Raw genomic sequence first — 21,810 nt, 5'->3', positions numbered from 1 at the left:
ATTAAAAAGTAACAGTTGTATTCTTTTTGAAATTTTTTCTCTGAAAGTTTATTTAGATCGTAGAATCTGAATCTAAAGGGAAAAAATTTAATTTCCAAAATTTAATATAGGGATCCAATATGGCGGGAGTAAAGTTTTGAAAATCTCGTCTGCCATATTGGATCCGCTATTTTGAATTTTGAAAATCTGACAACGGATTCGTAATCAGCGATCCCAAAAACCCTTATATACCAAATTTTATAAAATATTGACAATTAGAAAAATTCGTGACTCAAAGGGTTAAAGTGTGATAGACAATATTGATAGTCTAATACGCACATTTATTATGTCATGTAAAAACACACGTGTGAGGCTATTTGAATCATTCGTTGCTTCATGAAAAATATATGTTGCAATATCGATTTCTAAATAATACTGCACTTTGGCCGCATGACCACTCCTTGTAATATGATTCTTGTAATCTAATCCGTCTCTCGTTTTCTTTCGCGATTCGATTTACGCCGCTTTCAAAGCCAGACTCTACATATCTATACGTGCCTTGGGCGAAGCTTGCCACGAAGGGCAGGATGATCCCGTACACCAATATCATTCTCTCCACGGATCGACGCGATCACATCGACGATCTAGCGAACCAGGAATCAACTCGATACGCGAACATCCGTATCGGGGTCCACTAAGGATAAGAGGACCTCTCAGGAGAGAGCACTCGCGCACCACTCGCGAAGGAACTTTTACGAGAGAGGTTTCTTTCCTCGATGTCGAAACGCTTTCGTGAAACACGATCAGAAATGTCGAATCGATATTAGACGCTTGCAGTTTCAGCTGATCTTTCAAGATGCTCGACGAGCGATGTCGTGGCTAGTTTTTCAACACAATCAGTTGGCACTTTCTTAACGATCTATACACTTTTCAGTCCACGATCAGAGATGCTTGTCGTAATCCAGGATTCTCGGATTAATCGCGACACCGTTCAACGGTCGTCGAATTTTTCATGTATCCTTCGGTCATCCTTATCGGCTAAATTATATATCTTCGCATTTGATGATACGCGGAACTACGTGGATAAAATAAAATATCAACTCGACGGCATTTTACCCGCGATTTGTTCGCCGCACGAGTCGGACAACGATCCGTTCCCTTCACCGGTCGACCGTCGAGTGCCTCGGGCCTGAGGCCCTCTTTGCTCTCTCGACGATGAAAGTCCCGCGCTGAGCAGACTCGATCAGTCGAGTAGCGATTATTACGTTCAACTGCTACGTTTGTATACGTAGTACAATGTTAGCTAGTTCATTAGATCTTCGCACACTCTCGTAGGTTCTACTGCCGTTAAATGCCACGAGAGAAGAGCAACGGAAAAATTAATCTTCAATTGGATCAGTGGAAAAGGGCATGATTTAATTTTTAAAACATTAAATCGTTAAATTTTGTGGAAATTAAATAATAATATTACTTTAACGGACGATGCAGAAATAATAATTCTTAATAATTTTAATAAGATCCAATCTTTAAAAATTTTCTTCAAGAATAGATGAAATTGTTTTCGTAGATTTAAAATTGGACAATGAAATTTTAATGAAATTGTGTTACATTGATAAACGCTACTAATACTCGTACGTAAATTTTTTGATTAATATAAATACATCAATTATTCAACTTTAATTTTATAATAAAATTCTAATATTTAATGCAAATCTTAATGAAACATTTCGTACTTTTTATTACTGAAATTGTTCAAGTGATCATTCCGGTTTACATGTCAAGGAAACTGGTAATTTCCTAAATTTTTTAAATTTTCAAATTGATACACTAGACACTAAATTCTGTCCATGCTTCAATTTTTTTTCGGCAGCTTAGAAACGCTATATAACTACATTCTGGATCAAAACCGGACTAGATTGAAAAATTACTGTTTATGTCCGATCGACCTCCTTTTAAAATTCGCAATTACATTAAAAGGGACCGGTTCTATCGCAAATATATGTAATAATATATATGTAATACGCAACTTTTAATGTACGCCTAATTTATATATATATATATTCTGATAGAAATAAAAAAAAATTATTACCACAATCTTTCGTATAACGAAAACGTAAAAATGACACTTATATATCTCTTTCTTTTATATTTTTCTCTATAGAACTCTTTTTAAAACCTCGAGAACTCCAGAAGAAAGGAGCTGGAATTTTATTTGTTACATCAAAAAATTCTAAAAACAAAGTGCGTACTTCAGGGAGAAGCGCCGTCTTGGGAAAAAAAAAACATAGAGTCAGTTGTGGTCAGTGACGTGGAGTCGCCTATAAAAGTTACCGCGACTTTACCGTTAAGGGTCCCCTCTCCGGGACTACTGGACCGCGCGCTACCTCCTGGAGACCCTCTTCTTCTTCACTGCTTTCTTGTAATCCTGCCACCGCGCGATATTCTTCGTGCGATCGCGCTTCCAGTGTCTCTCGCTTCTGTCCTCGCTGGTTCGCCGTCTTTTTTTCAATCAACGACGTCAATCTGGGCCCCTTTCACCTCCAGCAAGGTTTACCTCTTTTCCGTATTCATTCGAGAAACAGAGGCACATATACAAATATTCATCGATATGTGTGATTTTTGAGAATAAAATAGACTTGGGTAAAATGATAATGTTCTATGATAGCGATTAATTTAAATTCTGAAAAAACGGCTAATGTATTTATTTTAGAAAGATTGTTTAATAAACTTAAATATTTATAACATGTTAATAAAGCTATATATATATATATATATATATATATATATATATATATATATATATATAGATAATTTTAGTTACTTTCTTTTTTTGTTGCTAAATTTATTAAATTAAACAAAAAATTATTATTCTAATCGACTCGACTAAAACTATCTTTTCAATATAATTTAATGTTTTAATGTGACTTTTTTAGTATATATAGTATATACTTTTAATATATACATATAATCGAAAACTTGAAATTAAAATAACTTTTTAATTAGATTTAACGAAAAACAAAAATGTTAAAAAAATAATCTGTTTTTAAAATGTTTAGGTATTGTTAGATATGTCTTTAAAAAAGAGCAATCAGTTATATTTTAAAACCATCACTTCTCAAAATAAACACTTATACATGTGATATATGATAATACAATCAAATGTATCGTGATTACATTTAGTTTTATAAAAAAAATTAATTTAATTTTCTTTCTTTCGCATTTTTTAGCTATATTTTGAGATATAATTAGGAATAATAAAGAATATATTTAGATTTGAATAAGATTTTAATAAAATCCTAACAACTTTAGTTAGCTGGTTGAGTATGAAGAAACGTGCGTTTTGTGTTGCAGGAAAGACTACTTTTCTAAGGCTATAATTAGGGATGTTAAAGACGCGAAACGGATTAACGAGTTAGAGAAGCCGCCTCCGCTTTCCTTCCGCAAGATCTTCGACATTATAAATTTTATAAAATTATATCCGCGTTCCTATTATAATTACAATCGAATGTCAACCGAATGCGTCGTATATCTATGTTAAAATAATGTTACGTTCCTAAATTATGTTAAATATAAACGATATTATTTGGAATTTATTTAATAAAAATAAAATTACGGAATTATATAATAAAATTGATCATCGCTATTAAACTATTTGATCGATTTAAAAATTTTTGTACAGTTTTTATCATTCATATTTTTAACCTTATATATATATGTTATAAGAATCCTTTTTATAAGGATTTCGATAAATGTTACTTTTAACTCTTTGCAAAATATTATATAATAATATAATTGTCTAATAAATAATAATGTAATTAGATAGCGAATGTATAGTTTAATAGAAAGAAATATATACTATATTACATATATAATTTCAATTTTAAACAAAGTATTATATAAATATTTCAAAATGTATAGTATGCAATATATAATAATCTAATACAATCTTATACATTATTTTATTTTCTTGCACTGTGCGAACTCTTGACAAATTTGGTTACTTATATTCATGCAATATTTTATGAATATTTCGCGCTATATAGCAATTTAATTTTTGCATATAAATTTTCTATAAATTACGCTATTCTTTTGTAAATATACAAACAAAAAAATATATTTATTTATTAAACGAGATTTTTATAAAAATATATATTTTTGTTTGTTTGTGTATTTACAAAAGAACAAGTATAATTTATAGAAAATTTATACAAAAATTAAATTGTTACAGCACAAAATATTACTGAAATATTGCATAAATATTTCAATATTGTGACATTTTACAAATTGCAGCCATATTTGTGCAAATATATATATATAAATTTAATATTTTATTAGAGATATTGCAAAATATTACTATATCTTGCAAAATATTACTATAATGCAATCACATATCTTTTGTTAGTTAACTATATGTTATTTATTCCGTATTCAAGTTTTTTTATGAAAGTATCTAAAGTTACAAATGCAACTATTAACTCTATTTTTCTATCAGCTTAATTTGTGATATATCGTGTACCTAAAAGAATTCAGGTATTAAACTAATTGTTTAAAAATCGAATAAATAAGTATTATACAAAAATAAGAACTATTCTGCAATATCTTGTATTGACGTTGCAGAAATATATCAGCATCATTACAGATATTGCACAATATAATTTCGGAGCGGACATATTTATATTGTGGCAAGCTTTCAGGCATGTTGCATGCAATATTCCAATTTTACAAAACAATATTCCCGCAATATTCCATCAATATATCATTGTATTGTAGGGATAATTATATACAAAGAGAAACCTGAGAGCGGTCATCCCCTCGATTTAGCTTTATTAAACTCGAGTTTAATAAAAGAAAAAGAATTATAGAAAATCAAGATATTATTGGCGAAATTAGAATATTGACAATATTTATTTGGTTATTTAATATTAAAAGTAAATTATTGCCAGAGTGAAGAGAAATAACAAATTATTTTCAGGTGAAAGCGAATAAGCAAAATAATAAATTTCGTGGACACAGCTATGTAGTTGCAATGTCCATTTTTTATGAACATAAGGCCGGTATTCATAGTCCGTTCTTATATTCAAGCTCGTCTTAAGTAAGATCTTAAAATTCTATTCGGCCGGATTAGCTGAACGTAGTCTTAAGTCGACTAAAAACATGTCTTAAGATGATCTTATATATAAGAACGGACTATAAATAAATCGAGGGGATGACTCTCAGGCTTCTTTCTGCTGTTATATATCACATATCACGAATTTGAAAAGAATAAAAATATCGAACATTGCAATAAAAATAAACCAAAGTCTTGCTTAAAATTATAAGAGTAAGGACATTAATGTGAAATAACGTCGCATCTGTCAAAACAATGTTATCTCTCAATCGAGTCGCGTGATTCCTTGACGAGAGCGCGATGTATCGTTCGATTATAAACGTTACAACTATCGAATGGCGTCATCTAACAGACTCTCGTAGTACTATGTCTCACTCAGCATTCGCAGCCGGAGCGACGACCAGCGATGACAGTGGACGGAACGCGCGTGCAGGTGCTTTGGTATCTCACTTGTATTTGTATGGCGAATACCCGTAGGGTTGGCGCCGGCATCAGTACAAGAATCATGATTTTCCCACGAGATAATTCAAGCCTTTGAGTTAATTTAATTAGAAACATGTGAGTACTGAAATCACGTTATTGTCAATTAAATTCAATGATTTATATGTCTCTCATTAACGTTGCTCTATTTTTGTTTTTTTTTTTCAGGAAGGGTCTGCACTGCATCAGTGCATTGACTTTTTTGCCACAAAGTTGTTGCTTCTGTAGTATTTTACTATTTTGTGATAAATTCTAGTGACTGTATTTTGTACCTTCTCTTTATGTTGGATATTTGAAATATTTATGCGTGAGACTAAGTGATGAGCTTTATTAGGCATTTGACAATCTAAAAGAGTTCAGCTATGGCTGAAGGTGGAACAGAGCCAAAGTCTATTGACGGCCAGATTTCAAGAGGTCAGTTAGAAATAAATGAATGCCTTGGTAACTGGTTGATATACTTACAGGTTGGTATGCCTTCGATAGTACTTGTGTTGTATCGCCATGCAGAAAATAAATCATCTCTCATACTACAGACACTTAATGGCCTATGTACAGCTGGTACTAAGTTGGCTCAATCCCTGCAAGCACTTCTTTCTATGCATGATACAGTGGCACAGTGCCGTTTGACAGGTCAATGTCTGGCTGGATGGGAAGAGTTGACAAGAGCCACACATATAGCCAGCAGTACTGTTAAGAATCATGTAATCACTGCTCTGAGGGATCATGAATCTCGTGACAATGATGGGGACAAACATGTTAGTAATATAATTAAATTATCTCTTTAATTATATTATCTCTTTAAAGTATTAGCGTAACTGACAGAGTGCTTTTGCACTTTCAGGATATTCTGAGAGAAAATCTCTTAACATTCATAAACTTGCAATATCAGTTCTGCGTTGCTTGTTGTGAGTGCTTGGGTAAGCCTGTATTATTAAAGTTATTACATTTGGTCACTAGATAAAATTATTGAAATATTTTAAGCAAATTAGAATAAGATTATTTTAGAAAAATATTAAAATTAAAAAATAGATTGAAACATTAAAGTAACGCTAGATTTAATAGAAATTTGAATTGAAGCAATACAGATAATGATGACACTTTGAGTTTGGTTTAACAAAGTTCTACTTTCAATTGTTCTCTAATTTGACTATTCAGGTGGTATGGCAGAATGTTCTTGCTCCCAGAACGGTAGCGGCGATTGCGATATCGCCACGTTACAGCAATGCTTTGAACGTCTTTACAGTTCACCGATACCGCCAATTTCCTCCTCGTCCACCCAACAATCTAATTGTCGGAGATCCCCCTTGCCGTATTCGTTGTTTCCGCAGGTAATTAGCATGTATGTTTGTTAACTTGGAAACGACTTGTAGTAAGCTCGGTCATGCTTGGTTTCGTGTATAAAGGTTCAGAGGAGGTGGTCGGAAACGGCGGCGGCGGAAATGTCAGGCGAGTCCGTCGAGAGCACGATGAGGCGTTGGTCGATGCCTTGGGATTGCAAGCACGTAATAGAGTGGCCACGTCAGGATGCGAGGTCGAGATTAAGGGTACCCCAGCAAGATCGCAGCAGATCAACTACGCCTGATTCGGTGTGGAAAACGTCTACGATGGCTAGTCAGGACGGTCTGCAAGAAGCGATTCAGTTGTTATCTTGTAAACCAGGTAGAGCTAAAAAAAACCTCAACAAGTTCTTTAATGAACCTTCTCGCGTTCTTCAAAATAAAACAAATGATTTTCATGTTGTGAGAGGAAATATTTCTTCGCAAGATGTAAGTGAATCTTTTTTTATGAGGAATGTGGATCAAGTTTTAATCATCTTTGAAATTAATACAAAAGCTCAATATCTGCTCCTGCGAGTATTAGAAATTCATATTTCTCTTTTAATTTGTAATTTTCGTAAAATTAAAAAAAAAAATATACAAGCTATTCTTTGTTTCGTATTCTCCATGCAATTGGAAGGTTGTGCGTTGTGCAGGAGTTCGGCCGTCCAATCAACTCTCGGCTTACACTAGTCAGCATATCCCGGGCGTCACTTTGACAACCTGCAATTTCGACTCGAATTACGACTCTGCCATCTGGTCGAGATCGCGTAGAATAGGTTCTCCCAGATGCTGGCCTCAGGATTCTAGCGATCATTCCGATCAATCCGGACATCGTGATAGCGATCACAGTATTCATAGCGGCGAACACAGAGATTCGGGTAAGATTTATCGTCGTTCATTTAAAGATGAGGATTTTAAAATCATGAAAATCATAAATAATATTGTCATAATGTCATTGCAGAACAAAGCGGTGCCAGTGGCAGTCACGGCGATAGTAAGGATAGCATTCATTCGCATTGCGATCATAGAGAAACGGAAACTGGTGAGTACGTTAAATATATCGTGCCGTACCCGAAATATTTTTTTTTGTTCTAAGAATACGTAATCTCTATAAAACTTGATCAAACGCGATGATCTCAGCTCGCACGCTTTCGTTGAAGGTACAGCGGACACATTGCCCTCTCGCAAGAGCAGCTCGTCGACCGATTCCTGCCTCTCGGCGCACAGCCGATCGGGTTCAGAAAGCGCTGGTGGCGGGGTAAATAAACGAGATCAGTTGTTTTCTGATTGTTAGTGAACTTAAGTTTATTATAAGCCAATATCTTTTCTGAAATATACAGTGGATAAAAAAAGATGTTTGACACTTTTGCACAGTGAATGTCTCGGCTTCATGCGATTTAAAATAATAGATATATAAATTCTAGAACTATATATACAAAAAATTTGAAGATTTAGACAAAACGATTAATGCTAGAGGATATGTATTTAAGAGATGTATATGCGATCTAAAAAAAATTAAGATAGCGTACAAATTACTTATATACGGTTACATCCTTCTATTTACACTGTCTCGTTATATTACACGACGCTTGGAAACTCTAATTTCTCGCTTGCTCTCTTGATTCCCTCTCTCATACATCTCTAAACATCGTTGCTTTTAGGAATGTACGAGATCGCAATTGTACTCGATGTGGAGCGGTGGCGACTTGTCCTTCATCAAGTTGCCGGAGAGCAACGAGATACAAGATGAACATCCACCCACTTAAATGTCTGCCACTTCTTATTTCAAATGTATCCGATGAGAAATTCAATCTTTGGATTACTGATAAATCGTGAAATAATCCTTTTTATGTGATTTTTTAAAGATATTACACCCTAAAAAAATAATAGAAAATCTAATATATAAAATGTTGTTTCAATCATTAGTGTGAAAAAAAAATAGAAGTATATCTCTTGTGATCTAGCAATCCAAAGGTAAATCATCTCAAAGATGAAATTTGTTGATCCGTGAATTCACTTACAATAGTGATTCGACCAATTTTATTCGTGATGTGTATACATGTTTGATATTTGTGAGCGCGAGTTAGTACGTGTATATTGAGTGTACAATATAGAAAAATATATAAAGAACGTTATACAGGGTGCTCACTTCGTAATATTTATTTATTGTGAGATATTTTAAATCGTAAAATATATATCAAATTAGTATAAATTTACATGTCCTATTCGCTATATTTAAAAGGGCGTATCGTATCGCGTACGTATACATAAACATTTAAATCATTTCTACTAATCTGATAAATACTACGAAGTGTGAAGCTTACGTTTAAAAATAAACGCCCTATATATTGTTAAAACTCCTAATATACGTATATATGTATGCATGAACCAATCGAGGACAGTATCATTTGGCTCACAATTGAAGAGAATCAATCTTTCTCGAATTCCTGTCGATACCAAAACCTGTGATTTACTACTACCATTTAATCGGATAATGTAAAACTCGAGAGTGTTTTTTCACACCTTGCTAAATATCATTATACAATCAATGAAGCATATCACATTCCATTCGAAGAAATGACGCATTTATATTTACTTCTACTGCGTATCTAACACCGTACGACTGTCTCAGACGCAGTAAATTCTTCGTAAATTCTCGACCATATATCCCATATTACATAAATAGAGAATTCAATATAGCTGCATTAATTATATAAATAAAGATCCGAATAGAATTTATTGTCGATATCTATATCTCTAAAAAATTAATTTTAAACTTTTTTTCTTTAATGTATATTTATAATCGATATATCTTCGGATATACATGTACAAATTTATCACACGCTTTACGTGCCTTAACTTGTATTTTTTTTTCTTTTTTTTTTTTTTTTTTACTAAAATATTTATCTTAAAAATATATTTTTATAAATACAACATATGATTATGGTCTGTTATAATTCTTGCGATTGCTTTAAAATGGTCGCTGCAAATACTTGTTGTCGTTTTACAGTATATATATTTAGAGATTTATCATGGTAACGGGGAGTATTGTAAGTTTCAATTTCCTTTCCCAGAAGAATTTGGAGGTGTCTTACGTGTGTAAAGCGATCTCGATGTTCTTAAGAATCGAGATGAGAATTGATGTATGTACAATTTTACTTATGGCACGAATGCGATAATAAAAATTTTCGACGTTATAATCTAACTTAATGCTACTCGAGTGCATTCTTAATAAAAAAAGATTCGAAAGACTACATTTACAGCTTTATTATTGCAGTCATACACAGAAACTAGATCTCTTGGAGAACAGTCGTGTCTGGTCGCCTTCGTGTTCCTTGACACATTTCTACGTCGTCGGCAGTCGGCGACTCTATCTTAAATTATATTGCGATAAAGTTCATTATAAATTTCTTTCTCTAAAAGAAAAAACTTACGACACTCTACAATTAGATTTACACTTATGAATTTTATCACGATCAAAAAATTAATTTTGCAAAAACTGAGAAATTTTCGAGCATGTGTATCCCAAGTAGCACATGTTCGTTTAATAAACGTTTTATAAACGTATCTTTTCGTATTAGATACGTTTAGAAAACGTTTATAAAACGAACAGTGCTACCTGGGATGTTGTGTGATTTCAACAATTCAAAGTCATTTTCAAAATTCGTAAAACAGGTAAAATTTTTATTAATAAAGTTACTAAAAAATTTAATTATTATTATGAAAAAATTGCTTTAACGTTGCGTAATTATTTTGGAAAAATAAAACTCTAAGTGTATATTAAAGTCCAGGGTAAAATTCACTTTTGCACACGACAGACTTTTTTTTATCAAAGTCAACTCCGCGATGTAACAATCACCATCGTTTGCGCGAAGCACTTTTCTCTTGATCACGCGACAAAAGTGATAAAAAGATACAATAACTGACAGCTAATCCATTTCGTCCTCGTCCAACTCCTCCTCGTCCTGACCGTAATCGTTGTACTCATCCGACTCGCCCTCCTTCTCCAGTGGACATTGCGTGCATCTAGACTCGTTGATTCCATAGTTTATGCACGTGTGGCCTATGCATTCGCAACAACCGTCGAAGAACCACCTGAAGCTCGAGGCGCCCATACTCTGGCACGAGTTTTGACATTTGTTCCAGGAAGTACACTGTGCCATAAACGCGACGGTGCAATTCACCGTCATCACGTTTGGTTTCAGCGGGCTCAGCTTTCCGTCCGCGAATTCTGTCATTCAAAATATATCGATTTCTCGCGTCATTTAACCGAAGTCTGTGCATCGATAAGTTTAATTATAAAATTTTCACTGTACGAAAACTTGTTTTATTTTATTATTTTTTAACACATATATATAATTTATATAATTTTGATATTAATATTATCTTATTTATATTAATATTTTAATCAGCTATTGTATATAATATGCATATTATGCAATTTGCGATTAACTAACTCATTTTAGCAGTTTTTTTCATACTTTTTGGCACTGAATATGTTGCAAAAAAATATATGTTCATACTTTTATTTGCAATTATATGTATATTCAAAATATTCGATACTTACGCAATTGATATTTCATCTCGTTTTCGTGCTTTGGTGTGAGTAGTGACATGTCAAAATCTACTGGATACGTGAAGGTAAGCCATCGTTCGCGTGGGTCCGCCTCGGCCGTGAGTGCTTGGAAAAGCGCTGGTATCGGATCAGTGAATTCCACCACCTGAGACTGGCTTTTTTTAGTAACATTTGGCTTCGGGCAAAGATCTGTACTCGCAAAGACATGTTACGTTATTTACAAATATTTCGAAATTATATATCATTTTCTTTTTTATCTGAGTAATAGAATAAAATCAATCGTACAAGCTTAAATTAAAAAGCGTCTGTTTTATTTTCTTCCATATAAAGCTTTTCCAAAAATATATTAATAAAATGATATATGTGTATATGTAATATATTGATACAATATAAAAAAAAAAGAAACATAATCTATAGAATTTATTTATAATTTTTAAAACGTAAAAAAATGTCCTCTAAACTTGATTTGGAACTGTAATTTAAATCCTGTTGTTGTCTCCTAATTTTTGCAATTGTTATATACTTCTTATAATTTTTATAATTAATTTTCTAATATTGCACACATAATATAAACTACTTCCAACACCCTGATATAAATATCAATATACATATCAGATTGAAGTATCGTCCGCGTTCCTTACCTACGCACGAGCAGCACTCGTCATACAGGTAACTCAAGCACGAAAAGCATTCCTTGCAACAGGTGCAGGTAACCAGGTCGCACTTACAGCTCTGCGTGAGCATGCACTTGCTCACGACGCTGGCGCAGATCGCCTCGTTGCACGCTTCCGAGCGTTTCGTCGCGGTCATCAGCAGCAGAATCCCGACGGCGGCTGCGACGAACAACACACTCCAGCTTGTCATCCTACTCGCGACAGATTTGATTTAGTTCCCTCGCATGATCTACACTACCGGATGAAATGCTCTCAAACATCTCTCTCTCTCTCTCTCTCTCTCTCTCTCTCTCTCCCTCTCACACACACACACACACACACTAAATTTTTGTAAATATTTTTCTAAGTCTACGTAATTTGTAACAAAGAGGTACAAAAAGGATAAGACCTTTCCTAATATTATCTATTCATGTAAATAAACAAGTCATGAAGAAATGTGTTGGAATAAATTGACAACAACACACTTTAATCAGCGTGTAATGGAAAGATTATGATGACTCGTAATATTTTGTACATTTTATATATATATATATATATATTAATAAATTTAGAAATATTTATTATATATTTATTATACATTATTTTTAGTATATTTGTAAATTACTAAATCAATGGAGAAATAGTGTAGATAAAAAGGAAGGAGATAATTTAATGTATCCTAAAAACCTAAATAAAACTGTAAAAACTTATCTTTTTTTTTAAAGAGGCTAATTTTACAATTGTCAAAAATTATTATATGTATATTGTGTAAAATATATATCCTATATATCCAAAAATAATGTTATCAAAAAAATTGTGCCAACTTAATTAAAAACTTTTAAAAATATTTTAACCTAAAAAATTTGCACAAAATAGTTATTTTAATTTCCCACATATCCAAAAATATAAATAAAATATAATTAGAAGGCTATGTTAATCGATATTTCCTACATAATTCAAACGATACGTCATGTTGATCATGCTATGCACAGTGTTAAAACATTTTTTTCACATAGAGCTAGGTTTCTTTTCTTTGTAGAACTCGCAGAATAGAATCTGACAGTACTTACTAAAATACAAATCAAATTCTCAATATCGTTAAGCCATAATCTCTTATATGTAATATTTCTATTACATGCTTTTCATACGTGAACTATTGTTTATGCGTAGATGCTGGACACTATGATTATATCCCCCTACTCGCATGCTTTTCAGAGTGATTACGAAGACGAGAAGAGCGGCGATTATGCCGACGAGGGCCGATTAAGATTATTAAGAATATTCACGAATGTGAGTCAGGGTGTCATTAAGCGAGAACGCGTGCTAAAAAGAATGAAATTTCAGTCTCCTCTCCTGGATAAATGCTACTAACGCGCTAACCCGAGCAATCAGCGTAATGTTGCTCCTCTCCAGTTCAGGGATGACGTCGAGGTCACACGTTTAAAGTCGTTTAAAATCTTCACGAATTCGGCATCTTTTTGTGTTAACAAATGCATGAAAGTGACTTCACTTCCTACTAGAAAACATAACCGTGGAAATTTGAGAACTTGTTGCAAATCTCTTACGTCTACGAGAATAATAAAAATAAAATGAGTTTGTAAACAAATAAATACAAAAGAGAAAGAACCACATTCTCATTAATACATTTATTAATTTATTTATTAAAATAAAATTTATTTAATATATAATTATTTATACACTTTTAAGATGCTTTATATTAATATTCATCAAAATTATGTTTTTACGTAAAAACTATTTTTTATCTTAGATATATCTCTTGTATAGAATGTGCAATTCATTTCTGTACATTACGAATTTAATTATCCTTTAAAAAAATGATATAAAATAAGCGTGAAAATTTGCTACAAATTAAAAAGTGATTCTAAGAAATTTCATAAAATGGCAAGCAAATGTAGCGATCATATTCTTCACTTTCAGAGCTTTATTATGTCTCTCTGCGAGCCGACAGGTATGCGCAAATTATTTCTCAGAGCATTGAATACCTCAATGTAGCGAAATGGAGAAGGAGAAGAACGACATTAATCGGATGCGAAATCGTTCGCGCAATAATTGCATCTTTCCAACATGCCCATTAACCGCCTATTTATATCGCGCTTAATTGCGTCCTACGACAACTCGGGTGAATTATTATTGGAAAAGAATTCCACTACACAACGACCTGTTACACACGGAGATCGAAAAGGCGCGATCGTGATACAATGTGATATGTGTCACTACTAGCGACGACTTTCACGTTCACTTTCCACATGTTGTTTCTCTTATCTTCTGTTCATTAATATACTACTAAATACCAGTGGTAATTAATTTAAGTTAAAGCTAGAAAAGAGGAAAGATAGTATCTAACTATCCAATTAATCTTATCGCTCAATCGATTAGTTTGTTAATGCCAATAAATTTTTATCGATTTCTTCAATATAAGTATCTGATAGACATGCTAATTGATTTATCTTCATTGTAATATTAAAAATATTAAAAGTATTGTTATGTAATATTATTTTTACATTTTAGAGAATATGTTAATTAAAACTTTGGTTTCTTTTTTTGCTTGATTTGCTAATAATTATTAATGATTAATTTCTGTATAAATTAATAGTTGTTAATAATTATAATAAAAAAGGATAATTAATAATAGAATCAATTTATAGAATGAGAATTTTAGACACATAAGTATTATTTCAAATAATTTGGTACTTGAATAAGATCTTGTTGCGTGATCTTGTTTCTTGATTGTCAAATACAAGCAAAATTCACACACACTTCAAACATACTTTAAACAAATTTGTATTTTTACAACAAATATATTTTTATGCAACTTTTATTATTTTTATATACTTTTAAATTTATATTTTTATATAATTATTTTTTATATTCACATACACATATGTAATTATTTCTTACACTTATATGTACATTGCATGTATCTTACGTATAATTGTTGAAAAAACTCACTTTTCTCAAAATTACTACTTGTTACTTTATTGTATCTTTTCAATTAGTTAAGTTTCACAGAGGTAATTTGACGAGCGCGCTACTGAATGACAGAACTTACTGAGGCAGATTTCTCTAGTGAACTCACGGTAAAATTTTGACAAAGGGACAGCTATAGTTTTTAGGTAGGAGATCCCCACTCTAATTTCGAAAGGGTCTCGGAAATCATCCGTAAATGAAAGCGCACCGGCCACCATGCAACGGTTTTACGATGGCTTTCAGGTAATTATCTGCTATTCGCTCTCTTCGACGTGAGCAATCGCATCACTTTTCGGCAGCTCAGGGCTGTTAAAAGGTTGTCTTTTTTCTTTTTTCCCCGAAAATGCGTCATGAAAAGGTTCTTGACAGATAAATCACGCGATAAGAGTTATAATCACTTTGAAAACTGATTCAAAAATTTTCTTCGGCCAATCCGTATCCAAGAAATTTGCGAACAATATCTTATTCCAACAATAAAATTAAATTCTTTTCGTTAAATCCTTTTATGCTTCCGATATACAGAAATGTTTTACCTTTGACAAATTACAGTGACGGTTGATTTTTTAAGAACCGTTTTCGAGGTAGATTTTATGGTGGGAAAAATTGACAAAGGGAAAAATGTAGCGTAAGCAAAACTTGTAAAGCCCTACAAGAAGATCCTACTGTTGTAGTGTCCAACTAATGTCACTAAACAGAAAAAAAGAATATTCTTATTTTGACATTATTTATCTTTAGTTTCAAATGTAAATCTTGAAATGAGATTATATTTAAATAAAGAAAATTTGTTTGGATGAAGACATTTTATATAGTTGAACCAAAAAAAATATATTCTCGTTATTTAAGAATAATTTTCTTGAATGGAGAAGAAAAAATGTTGGATAGAAGATAACACATGTTCAAATCGGAGATTACAATTTTTTTTAGAGTTGAAATAATTATTTTATTCTTGAAATGACAATTGGGAGTTTGCATGATTTTGAAAAACAATTGCATTTTATAATTTATATATAGTTTTAAATATAATTATTTTTTTTGTAATTTTTTAATGCAAATTAAGCGAGAAAATCAATAATAAAAATTACATTATTTGAAATTATCGAATACGATCCGGAAACGACCGAGTCCTCCCAAACGCGATGTGACGTCACATTGCAATATCTGCATTCGGGGAGACGCTAATAGCGCTAAATAGAGTGAAATAGCGTCTCCCAAACCTAACCAATATATACAGTGACAACACACTATTTTTATTTATTAAAATATTCAGTTATTGTGAAAATAGGCAAAGGTAACACAAAACTTGTTTTCTACCTCTATGTAAAAGTACAACAATTAAAACACTCAATAAATTTAAACGCTTCAAGAATGACCAAATATCGCAATACAGAATACAGAAAACAAACGTTTGAAACTATTGCACTGTGACGTCACGCACTCCAACCAATCAAAAGCGTTTTCTCACAATTTAAATTTATTAAATTTTAATGTAATATTTTATACCTTCCTATTGATTAAAATTTAAAATTTTTCATAAATAAATTTATAATAATATATATTTAAATTACATATATAAAAAAATGTATTTTTTTTAATGCAAACTCCCTATTGTAGTATTAAAATAAGATTATAATATTGTTGAAATTTCAGATTTGTAAATTCTTCTAAGAAGATTATAAATTGTTGCGTATATATGAAACAATGAACGCGTTCACATGAGTATATAAGTTTTGATTCGACACTTACTTTTTTTCTATGTATAAAAATGCGGATTATGATTTTAAAATTTAGACTAATTGCGTATAAACCGAAGATATTTCAAATATTCCGCAAAAGGCTTTTTTACAAAGTTCTCTGCGTCCATTACATCGCATACCTGTGTGTCGGGACAATAAAACTACCGCTACGAGACAACAATAGCACCCTATTATACCATCGAGAGACGCGATAAACGTTATTTGACGACCGTAGAATCATTACGTAAAGTGGAAGAGCAAACTTTCCCGCACTTTATCGTTCGAGCTATTCATTATAAGCAATAAATCACTCCACTTTCTACGGTCAAAGGAAGCTTGTTAGAGAACCTGAAGGCAGAAAGCTCGAATAAATAAACACGCGACGCGCGTGATACGTCTGGTACACCGAGTATACGAGAAAAGAGAGAGAGAGAAAAAGAGAGAGAGGGGCAATCAAAGAGTTTTTTAATAAAAATTCCAACTCGCGAGCGAAATGTGGATGTTTGTCATCCAGGGACAGGTATGCTGCCGCTCATGCTGGCACTCACAATCACAGCCTCGCCTCTCGTTCTCTCATCGCCCGAGGCGATGGAATAACTTCAATAACAAATCGCCAATCGCCTTCGCAGAAGGCGGCAGCAAGCCTGGTATCTCTACCTACGTGTCAGCTACGTGTATGTATGCGCGTTCACACGACGGAGGAAGACTTTCCAATCATTTTGTGTTACTACTGAAACGGACTCCCCTCTGGCTCATCTTTTCTTCTCTTCCTCCGTTCTCGTCGCGTGCCTCCTTTAAACGCCTCAATAAAAAAAATCACCTAACAACTGATGCAAATATAAATATACACAGTGTTTCGTAAAAATTGGCTGTACATATATAAAAAGAAAGTTCTTATAAAACATGTTCGTAAAACGCTTCGTTAAAAAGTTAATGTCAAGTTAACTTGACAACCCAATATTCAATACGCAAATCACTTGAAAAGGGTTGAGATGGCGATCATTACGCTTCGGTGGAATCGGAGTTAAATTTCGTGAAAGGTTAGCCTTTTACATGTCGCGTTCACCATGACGTAATAACCAACAGATCTGAATATCTCTTAATCTCCTTCCCATTCTCTCTCTCTCTCTCTCTCTCTCTCTCTCTCTCTCTCTCTCTCTCTCTCTCTCTTTCTCTTTCTTATTCATATAGTAAGATAATATTTCCATTAGTATTTTGATAAAGGTGAACGTCACCGCTTAGATAATCAAAAACCGTATAATTTCTCAAGCCCTACATCAGACATCGAGCAGACGAATGATATTTTGACTCTAGCATTTTTGGGGGGAAAGATTATTAAAATTAATTATAAAAAGAATTTACGCCCTTTTTCTCTCTTTCTCTTTCTTTTTTAATTAAACGATCGTGTGAAATAAGTATAGCGACTCAATCTAAAATTTATAGCAACTCGGTATAAATTTCTAGAAGACTGGTCGCATCTGGTGACCTCCTTTGCGCGTAAATATCCGCGTTATCGAAGCATCACTGTCAATTGACATCGCACCGTTATTACGCTATCGCTGCCATTTACGGTGTCGTCTGCTATATTATTATTTTCGGTTATTGCAGGAATTACCGAGCACACGAGACACGCGCTTGCGAGCCTATTCACGCTCTTCGTCATCGACAGCTCCAACTTACAACACGCGCTTGGCATTAAATGTATGCTAAATGTAGCTATGCAGGACGCGATAGTCTGTGATAACATTGAATAGCATCTTAATAATAGACGAAGGAAAGATCGGAATCACGGCCACTACGCCATTTAAGATGTTTAAGATGTTTAATGTTAAAAATGTTTATTAATAGCAAGACCGTTATAAAAAAGATTGCACTATATTTAATACAAGTTTAATCCGGAGAAATTAATTGTATAATTGTAATATATATTTATATATTTATTATAATTAATATTATAAGGAATTTATTTACAAATATATATACAAATATTCATTTATCTCTTTTTATATCAATTATATTTAGTGATTATCATTTCTTATTTACTCCTTATTTAAAATAACAATTATTAATGAATTCAAGTGAAACGTAGAATTGAACAATCGTTAATTGGGATATACAAAATAAGGTCACTGCTTAATAAACTTTTGATAAATCGAACTGTCGTGATATCGATAGAAATTTCTATTTTGAGCTTCTTGGAAGATTGACTTTTCCGATCGCTTAATCCCCGGAATTTCAACGCTGTCTTCCTCAGGCGCTAATTGAATTAACGTTCGTTACCCGGAAAGGTAAATAAATTTACACGCGTGTTCACGATCTATCGATCTGCATCGCAGAAGCATTTGCGGTTCTCTCTTGCGGTTTTCCCGAGAATTGGAAACCGAGCGATGAAAAAGTGTGCGCATTGAACGCTAACATAGATGTGCGAATATAGATCGCTATTGAGAATGAATTCCATCAACGAGCTCGACTGATGAGCGTCTCTTTCTCTCTCAATTGATGTGGGTTGATAAAACGCGAATCGATAAGAGACGTAGTATTTAGATCGATCCCGGATCGAATTTTCCGTCACTCACTTGCGAGACGATTCCTCGAATCCCCCTCCCACATGTAAATATATGTAGATTTGTTCCCCGCGCAAAACCACACCAATCCACCCTCCATCGAAAATAACTCTCCTCTCGTTAAAGAAGTTTCAGCGAAAAGCTGAAGAAGAAGAAGAAGAAGAAGAAGAAGAAGAAGAAGAAGAAGAAGAAGAAGAGAGGAAGAAGGGAACTCTAAACACACAGAAATTAGAAACAGCAGTTCTCTTTCTGGTCCGAGGCATCGGGCTTTCTCCGTCTTCGCAGCCTCTCTCGTTGAACAAACTTTTCGAGTTCTATGTCAACAAACAAGCTCTCCAAGAAGCAATTTCCGTGAAGAGAAGGAAGGAGGAACCGTGTGTGTGTTTCTCCGCAGTTCGTCGGCCGTTCCGGGGGACCCGGGATCGGGTAATAACTCGCAGCCAGAGATCGCGGCGATGATTACGCTCGAATTCGAATACCTCTTTAATTGGAAGCGAGCTATTTTCCATGATCACAAGAGAGGAGGCCGGCACGATCGCGATTGCGCCGGATCCGGGTGGATCTCCCTTCTCCCTTCCTCTCTCTCTCTCTCTCTCTCTCTCTCTCTCTCTCTCTCTCTCTCTCTCTCTCTCTCTTTCTCTCTCGCGCGCAATAGGGGATCTATCTAACGGCGATAGTCGATCGATATATATATATATATATATATTTACTTACCTGATACTACTACAATGACGTTTTCTCTGGTGTTTCAACAGCGGGAGGACGGTTGTGTGCGCGCCAGTTAAGTCCTACGCGCGTGAGAAACTATTTTAAGAGCGCGCAACCGGTTCGCGCGTTGCGACGACCGCCGCGGGACATGTTTCTTCGGCGAGAGGCGAAATCCTTCCTTCCATCCTTCGGGAAGAGCGATTCCCTTTCGCGCGAAGGAGAGTCCTGGCAGTTAGGAGATTCGTCGCGTCTGTCACAACCTGGAGGATTTAAATGGCCAAACCGCACGATCGAGGATAAGATCTTATCCACCTGTCAAACTGATTGTCACAAACTTATCGAAAACTGGTCCGTGTATTCGAAAAGAAGAAGAAAAGTCTCCTCGTCAGTTTTTTTTTTTTTTTTTTTTTTCACAATCGTATTTCCTTGCGATGGAAACGGGTCGATTGCGTCCGATCGATCGGCCCCGCGCGCTCGCGCCTCCTCCGACGTTCGATCATGCGTTCGATATAAACGCGTTCTCGCGGGAATCGCGCACTATATATCACACAGGCGTGTGTTTACGACACACCGACTCTCTCGCCGCCTCTCGCGGGCGCAGTATACACGGTGACCCGTCGTCGAAACAAACTCGCGGAATGACGAGCCGCGTCCGTCTTCCGCGAGGAGGATCCTCTTCCTGCTCTCCCATCCGGCGCGGAAAATTCGCACCGCGCGAATTCCGAATGCGAGTTCCTCGCCAGATCCACGATTCACGTTGACCTTATCACGTTGCTGCGACGCATCGCGACGCACTGCGTCGTGCCGGATCGCGATCTCGCTCCGTGGATCGGCGGCGTCGAGGAGCTCGATGGTACCCGGAATACCCGGACCCGTCGTCTCGGTTTTTTTTCAAAATTGGCGGCTATATTTCGAAGCGAGGGAGAAAGAGGAAGAGCGAGAGAAAGAGAGAGAGAGAGAGAGAGAAAGAGAGAGGAAATAGAAACGGAGTACAGAAAGAGATTTGTCGGCGGGTGTGACGAATCGAAGAGCGGTTCTCATTGGACTGAATTAAGGAAGAGCGTGGACCGTGCGGAGAAGGATCGCGGAGAAGCGGAAGAAGGAGATGGAGGAGGAGGAAAAGGAGGTGGTGGCAGCGCTCGCCGCTGATGATGATGATGGTGGTAGTGGTTATACCGTCGCGGATCTCTCTGGTGGAGGTGGAGAAGAGAAGAGCGAGAACGAGAGAGCTCGTGCAAGAAAGAGAGAGAGAGAGCAAGAATGATGAAGAGAGAAAAAGAAGAGAGAGCAAGAAGAAGTCAAAGAGAGAGAGAGAGAGAGAGAGAGAGAGAGAGAAAGAGAGTCCGCTGACGGTCGGGTAGTCCGGACTACTGACTGCATAAGACTGGTTTTCAATTTTTTCCCGACTTTTTGTTTTACCTGTACCTCGGCACAGCCTCACCGCCTCTCTCTCTCTCTCTCTCTCTCTCTCCCTCTCCCCCTGTTCTTCGACCCTCTCTTCCTCCCTTGCCCTCCCGCAGAGCGTGCTAGACGAGTAACGGGTGAGTCGAGAGCTCCGGGCCGTCGCTGCTCCTCGATCGCCGCCGGTCGATCGGGCCGACTCCGAAATTCTCGAAGATGGATCTCTCTTCGTGGATGGTCATCCTGCGTGATGAATCTTTCAGTCCCTGGGTGCTTCGAGACTTTCGGTCTCCGAGAACAAA

General features: G+C 35.0%; 3 protein-coding genes across 11 annotated transcripts in view; 1 reads left to right on the top strand and 2 right to left on the bottom strand.

Annotated features, from left to right (window-relative positions):
- The window catches only part of Fw (CUB and Sushi multiple domains furrowed), a 34,512-nt gene extending 33,342 nt beyond the window's left edge, over positions 1–1,170 (bottom strand). For both annotated transcript variants that reach the window (XM_072888459.1, XM_072888460.1), the window contains exon 1: positions 538–1,170. In XM_072888459.1, the coding sequence (XP_072744560.1) occupies positions 538–589 (52 nt within the window). In that variant the 5' untranslated portion in view covers positions 590–1,170. The remainder of the gene's footprint in view (positions 1–537) is intronic.
- A 4,304-nt stretch (positions 1,171–5,474) lies between these two features.
- LOC140663499 (uncharacterized) lies at positions 5,475–10,139 on the top strand. Of its 8 annotated transcripts, none has more exons than XM_072887722.1 (10): positions 5,475–5,644; positions 5,735–6,030; positions 6,100–6,321; positions 6,408–6,483; positions 6,722–6,894; positions 6,970–7,225; positions 7,539–7,763; positions 7,847–7,927; positions 8,052–8,143; positions 8,547–10,139. In XM_072887722.1, exons 2-10 carry the CDS (start codon positions 5,929–5,931, stop codon positions 8,649–8,651), a joined length of 1,332 nt encoding a protein of 443 aa, XP_072743823.1. In that variant the 5' UTR covers positions 5,475–5,644; positions 5,735–5,928; the 3' UTR covers positions 8,652–10,139. The 8 variants fall into 8 exon arrangements, with proteins under 8 accessions (XP_072743823.1, XP_072743822.1, XP_072743821.1 ...); XM_072887721.1 differs by having other exon boundaries at positions 8,046–8,143; XM_072887720.1 differs by having other exon boundaries at positions 8,026–8,143.
- On the bottom strand, positions 8,173–21,320 carry LOC140663501 (protein twisted gastrulation). Its single transcript, XM_072887728.1, has 4 exons — positions 20,114–21,320; positions 12,103–12,326; positions 11,453–11,650; positions 8,173–11,116 (listed from the first exon to the last, which is right to left on the bottom strand). Exons 2-4 carry the CDS (start codon positions 12,323–12,325, stop codon positions 10,815–10,817), a joined length of 723 nt encoding a protein of 240 aa, XP_072743829.1. The 5' UTR covers position 12,326; positions 20,114–21,320; the 3' UTR covers positions 8,173–10,814.
- Between the last annotated feature and the right edge of the window lie 490 nt (positions 21,321–21,810).

This window comes from Anoplolepis gracilipes, chromosome 3 (genome assembly GCF_047496725.1).
Source record: "Anoplolepis gracilipes chromosome 3, ASM4749672v1, whole genome shotgun sequence".
Classification (NCBI taxonomy): domain Eukaryota; kingdom Metazoa; phylum Arthropoda; class Insecta; order Hymenoptera; family Formicidae; genus Anoplolepis; species Anoplolepis gracilipes.
The sequence above is the reverse complement of the archived record's forward strand: the minus strand, read 5'-3'. Positions and strand labels throughout refer to the sequence as shown.

What these genes read in the sequence shown, in the direction of transcription:
- LOC140663501 (XM_072887728.1), bottom strand. Translation starts at nt 12,325, where the DNA reads ATGACAAGCTGGAGTGTGTTGTTCGTCGCAGCCGCCGTCGGGATTCTG. An exon ending in CGAGTGCTGCTCGTGCGTAG is followed by an intron (nt 11,651 to 12,102) that starts GTAAGGAACGCG and finishes TTGCGAGTACAG; the next exon opens with ATCTTTGCCCGAAGCCAAAT. An exon ending in CGAGATGAAATATCAATTGC is followed by an intron (nt 11,117 to 11,452) that starts GTAAGTATCGAA and finishes TTTGAATGACAG; the next exon opens with AATTCGCGGACGGAAAGCTG.
- LOC140663499 (XM_072887720.1), top strand. Translation starts at nt 5,929, where the DNA reads ATGGCTGAAGGTGGAACAGAGCCAAAGTCTATTGACGGCCAGATTTCA. An exon ending in GTTGTTATCTTGTAAACCAG is followed by an intron (nt 7,226 to 7,538) that starts GTAGAGCTAAAA and finishes TGCGTTGTGCAG; the next exon opens with GAGTTCGGCCGTCCAATCAA. An exon ending in TCATAGAGAAACGGAAACTG is followed by an intron (nt 7,928 to 8,025) that starts GTGAGTACGTTA and finishes CGATGATCTCAG; the next exon opens with CTCGCACGCTTTCGTTGAAG.